A 6,000-nucleotide genomic window follows, 5' to 3' on the forward strand; every position below is an offset into this window, starting at 1 on the left:
TAGGAAAAAACTCAGCCCAGCCAATCTCTCTGCTTCCACATGGACCCCTTTCCATAGGGGAAAAAGTCCTCAAAAGTCCAATCTGGATCTGCCCATGGTCACAGTTCCCTCACACACGAAACTGCTCCAGCACACACTGCCCGTAGTCACAGCTTCTTCAGGGGTAGCCACTGCTCAGGTGGCCCTGCCCCACCGCTGAGCTCTACGGGCTGCAAGCCAATCGACCTGGCTCTCGCCACAGGTTTCAAAAGGGGAAACCTGGGTTCTGCATCCTCCTCCTCCTCCCTCTCCTTTCTTTCCTTCAACCGACCTTGGTGTTCTTCAAAGTTGTTCTCCTCTAGCCCCACTCCTTTCTCCGCTGCAGGTCTCTTCTGATGGTTATGGAGTTCCTGGCTCTCAATCTCTTTTTTTCGGGATGAGCTGCAGCGGGCTTAAGCTTAAGTTGTGGTCAGGGCCGGCCAAGCCCAGCCGGGCAAGGCCAGGGCCATGCTACTTGCACCTGGGGCTGTGATGGTCAGGGCCAGTGCCAGAGAGAGAGAGGAAATGCCCTGCACCCTCCTTAAATACATGAATTCTCAGAGGCGCTGATTGGCTTGGCCCTGGTCAGAGGTGGGTCTGGCAAAGGAAAAGAGGGAACTTTTCAGGTAGCTTCTTAAAGGGCCGTCTTCATAGCCCTTCCCCCGTTACCAAAGACACAACCAAAAACCCCTCACAGAAAACACAATACAATAGCAGAACCAAACTCTTTTTCAAATGTCTCTAGCTCCTTTGTAGCATTGTGCGTTCCCACGTGCATTGCATTGTGTTCCGATGTGCATTGGCATTGAAAATCAAGCTTTTACTTGATTTTATTTATCCCTAATAAATGGTTTCTTTGTACAGAGCTGAGGGTACATGCCCTATTCCAACACAGTGCCCTGATATGGGGCTGCTCTGGGCAAGGCACCACCTTTCCTTTCCATCTCCTTCAGCCATTGTAGAAAACCACAAATACTAACCATTCCCTCTCCAACATACTTGACAAATGCTTTGGCATATCTATATCGCATGGACAACTTTAAACAAATTGTATGCCACCATCCTGAAAAGCATTGACAAAATGCAGCACAGGTGGAGGATGGGGACAAACACTGATATTGGAGGGAAAAAACCCAACACAGTGAGACAAGGTACAAGATTTAATTTCACTGAAAGAGAAAATAGTAGTTTTGTTTGGACTTTGTTATTTCTTTTGTTTTGCTTTGTTTTTTCCCTAGGAGTTTTGCCTAAACTCTTAATTGTGTGTGACTCTCCAGGCCACAGTCCTCAGCCCCAACTCTGGGAACTAAGTTTTCAAGTGAAAATAAACTTTTAAGTACAGTTAAAGAAAAAATTGCCACCCACTGCAGCCCCTGTTGGCTTAGCCAAATAAACATGCTTTGTCCATGGTATGGCTAACACTTAAATGGGTGAAAAAAGAAATCCCATTCACTTGATTATGCAACTGGATTCCCTTGGAACGGCTTCAAAAAGCTCTTTAATGAGAAGCCTGTAACAGTCGAACAAAGTAAGCATTTCCACTGGTGGGAAAATAAGCACTGGTAATTCTGTATTTGACCCTGCAAGGAGAGGCAGAATGACAATCCGCAGCGTCAGGCTCATAAGGATTCAGCACATGGCAACAGCGAGCCATGGCACCTCTGCACTCCTTGGGAACAAGGCCTTCATTGATAGCCCCAGAAAGAGTCGGGCACAGTAGCAAAATAACAATGAATGGATTTTATTTAATCCCCGGGATGCACTGCCAGCACTACAATGATCAACACTGTGGATCAGTATTGCATAAAACTTTTAAAGAGAGTTTGTAGGGGGGGGAAAGATAAAGAGTTTCCCAGCTAGGCAGACTCCAACTATTTCCACCACATCTCTAAATAAGCAAGGCTTAGTTTGTAGTGAAGAAACTAAGGAGAAGCAGCATTACATATCTTTCTGCTTAAATTTGAAAGCTATACTGCTTGGTCCCTGAGCAGTGCTATGGATGCCTTGGAAGCTGTCTCTGCTTCCTGACACAAAGCAAAAAAAGAAATGAAATGTCATTTGAATCAGAAAGGCTGTCCAAAGGCAAGCTTTCAAGTGCGCACTTCTTATAAGGGCTTGTCTATACACAGTCATTATATCAGATAATAGGGAAATATAAATTTAAAATTCCATTGTATTGATACAATGCAGAAATAAAATGGGCATTTTCATTCTGGAACCAAAAAGCTGGTCTCCGGTTCAGCTCTGTCACTTTGACATCTGTCTTCTCTTTAAAAAGTCCCTCCATGTTTCAAGAGTGAATGTCTCCAAATGCAGAAGTAATTCTGGTATGATAACATTGTAATCACTGAAAACATCTCTTGCACTAACAAAGCATTTAAAATGAGATTTTTATTTTTGTGGAAGGTACTAGTATATCCACTGCATCGGGGTAGCAGAGCCCTTCTCTCATGGCACTGTCCTCTCTATGGAGAAGGGTTAGTTGGGATATCTGTGAGCATGGTTTAGCATCCCTTTTAAAATCCAAACCAAACCAAATCAAGGCAAACCCTATCAGTTATCATGATGTCAGTCTGCCTGGAAAATTGGCTACAGTATGTTGGGTTCCTAAATACTTAATTTTGGTGTGGGTGGCAGGTCAGACTGCTTTTAGAGTGCCGGCTACTCAGTCTCACAGCACAGGCTGCGGGAACTTGAGAGCATCCAGCACCTCAAAACCACAGACCCAAAGTGCAAAGAGGAACTACTTGGAAGAAGCCGTCAGTCCAAATTCCCCCACTCCATGCACCTGTGTTTGCCTTAGGTGAAGCTGCAAAAATGCCATCCATAATTCTAACATCCTTGTGCTCAGTGATGCATGGCTTAAGCCTCAGCCTGTGCCCTCATGCGTGTTGATGCAGTTAGCCGGGGCTCTGCATGTGATACATCACTTTGCAAGGGATGAGGGGCTGCTAAGCCATACGCTCTCATTGCAGACTTTAAGTTTTCCTTTTTTCTGGTATCAGCAGTCTGACAATTAACCTGAAAGTACCTGGGAATTTCAGAAGGCTGTAGGATGCTGAGAAGGCACCCTTAGATTCTTTTGTCATGTCTAGCTTGTCAGAAAAATTCCCCAAGGGGAAGTAACACATAGCTCAACAGCAGTGAGTGCAATGCTCTTGGCATTAACCCTCTCCATCGCAGCAGCAGGCACAGAAAATATCCTTGCAGCAACCTGCAGACATCTCAAGCACGTAATTTATTACATTTTCCTCTTTGCTAACGCTCCTTTTTCTGTCTCCCTTGCAGCATACAGCGTCGGCTGTCTTTGCAGCTGCCCATCCTTCACCATGCCTACTTGCCATCCATAGGAGGGGTGGATGCCAGCTGTGCCAGCCCCTGCGTCAGCCCCAGCGCCAGTCCTCGGCACAGACACGTGCCACCCTCCTTCCGAGTAATGGTTTCGGGGCTGTAGGAAAGGGAGATCAGTGCTTCCTGAACTGCTTTTAAGTACTCAATGACTGGACTAAACATCTGACCTAGAACTCTGCTACAAACATCTAACATTGGCTCTTACCGCAGAGGACTTACCGCTGAGGCCATCGTCACAGGAGTGCCCATGTAACTCGTGTGGGAAGGTGAAGGAGAAGGACACAAAGAGTTTGATCTGTAGCCTTATTCATGGAGTTTTTATTTCTTCACGTAGAAGTCACTGAAAAAAAACGTTTCTTCCCAAATTTCTACTCGCAACAAAGAGGCTGGGAAATACGGATCTTGCAAAAAAGACACTGAGAAAATAAAACACTCAAATGTCACTGAGCTTTATGTGGCTGCTGAGAACATGCAATTCTATACTCTGTCCATGTAAGGAAAATACAATGGTTGAGCTATACCATATTTATTGAAATAGATACACTCATTTTTACAAGAGTTGTGTTAAATTGCTGGCAACATTCTGCACTGGTTAGTCTTGCTTGTTTTCATTTCAGGGACGATGTTTGAGAGGAAAGGAGGATTATGAGAAATTATTCCTCGGGTGCCATTGAGACTCTGCAGTGCTGCGAGCAGAGTCACCTCTGCCTTGCAGCTGGGCGGGATACCCAAGCAGGGGCTGAAGCTCCAGCTCTGAGTTGTCACCAGCTGGAGGGCTGCTGGCTGAAAGCAGAGCTCTTCACCCTTCTCTAGGAATGCTGGTAGTGACTGCTGACCATCTGCAGTTTCATTTTAGCAAAGTCTCTGCACCTATTTGAGTATAAACACCACCAACCATAATGTACTCACCTGTCTGGAAAAGTCCTAGGGCTGATAACTCAAGAAGCTGAGGACAGATGGGCAGTAAAGTCTTAATGTCACAGGACGGATTGTTTTTCATCATTTGTTTGAATTATGTCACACATAATTACAATAAAATTAATTTAGCGGACTTGGGGGGGAGGGTTTAGGGCACAGCACTTTGCTGCTGCAGGCAAAGCCCGCAGAGCACATAGATGTGAGTATACACTACGTTTGCTTTGTACCTGCGTGTGTGACAGTTGTAGCGGATAATAGAGAGGACAAATCAGATTTACCAATAGAATATTTTATCTGCATCCTAAAAGGACTGTGGAAAAAACCAGCAGTTTTTGTACTTTAGCTCCATCCCCCGAACCGAAGCAATTAGGAGGAATGCTAGTGGCACACCGTCTGGACCAGCTCTGAAGCCAGACCTTCAGGCACAGGTGAGACACACATGCAGCTTCTTTTTCCAAGGGACTGGAAATGTGGCATCTCACTGCCAGGGCTGTTTGCTAAGAGTAGGGAAAACAAAAAATTAAAAACCACATGAAGCACCCACTGGGCTCTCAGTTTTCTTTGACCAACGCCTGTGCACCTCAGCCCCAACCATTACAATGGCGTTTCTACAAAGGTTTATAAATCAGCAATGAAGCACAGCGAAGAGGTTCATTAGCTGAGGGATTAACCACAGCTTTGACAAGCTAGCATAAACCTCCATTAAAAATAAAACACACCTCATAGTGGCCAAAACCAACATCAATATGTATCTGAATCTTACAATCAGGAGCATCACAAAATATTTCACTTGGCACATGCAGTAAGAGAGGTTATGGAAATATCTGTAGCTTTTAGAACAAAAACATGTAAGTATAAACACAAATAAAATAGAACTCATTACTCTGTTTAAGCACTAAACACCGACGTTGTCACTCAATGTGTGTTGACAGTATTCTCTTGCTTTATTAATATCATCAGGGCCTGGTTTATTTTAAAAGGAATGTTAATTTTTAAAAAGAGAAAATTACAATATTGTATATAATGTATACACAAAGAACTCTGTAGAAATATTATTCCAACTTAGCAGGAAAAAAAAAATCAGAAGTATCGGACCATTGGAGGTGAGTGTGTGTGTGTGTCTGTAACTTCGTGAATACTGACTGTGTGACGTTTATTAGGTTTAAACCATGCAGTACATTCTTTGTCTCAATGATACTGTAGTTTCTCCCATAACATTTTTTTTTTACTTTACTGCAGATAACAAGACCAACCAAGTGAATATAGCTATTTAATGTTTCTGTTCTTTTATACTGCAGCAAAAATGTACTGTAAATTTATGAAGAGGCTGTGCCCCAATGGCATTTTCCAATGATGTTAGTGCACAAATGCTTTAAACTAGACTGGAACTGCCAGAATAAAATGTAAATGAAGAATTTCTTGTATAACCTTATACTGCATGAGATCAATTTTTAATAAATTGTTGCAAATCTGTTTTTATGAATAAAATATATAAAAATCTAGCTTTTTGGACTCAGTGCCCTCTTCCCCCACAGCAAAATAATTTTTAATGTGTATGTGTGTGTGTGTGTGTATATCTAAACATACAGATATATAAAACCTCCCCAGAGAAGAGGATTCCTGTTACACCACATTGTAATAAAAAGTCAAAATATGCATCCTAGTAGTTGAAACAGATAGATGAGCTTCACAGAATCACAGAATATTAGGAGT

The 6,000-nt window shown here is 43.1% G+C and overlaps 1 protein-coding gene across 1 annotated transcript in view; it reads left to right on the plus strand.

Moving 5' to 3' along the window:
- The window catches only part of GABBR2 (gamma-aminobutyric acid (GABA) B receptor, 2), a 251,377-nt gene extending 247,355 nt beyond the window's left edge, over window positions 1–4,022 (plus strand). Inside the window, exon 17 of the mRNA XM_010184999.1 lies at window positions 3,307–4,022. Within this exon, the coding sequence (XP_010183301.1) occupies window positions 3,307–3,472 (166 nt within the window). The 3' untranslated portion in view covers window positions 3,473–4,022. The remainder of the gene's footprint in view (window positions 1–3,306) is intronic.
- Window positions 4,023–6,000: the final 1,978 nt, after the last annotated feature.

This window comes from Mesitornis unicolor, unplaced genomic scaffold (assembly GCF_000695765.1).
Source record: "Mesitornis unicolor isolate BGI_N332 unplaced genomic scaffold, ASM69576v1 scaffold185, whole genome shotgun sequence".
Classification (NCBI taxonomy): domain Eukaryota; kingdom Metazoa; phylum Chordata; class Aves; order Mesitornithiformes; family Mesitornithidae; genus Mesitornis; species Mesitornis unicolor.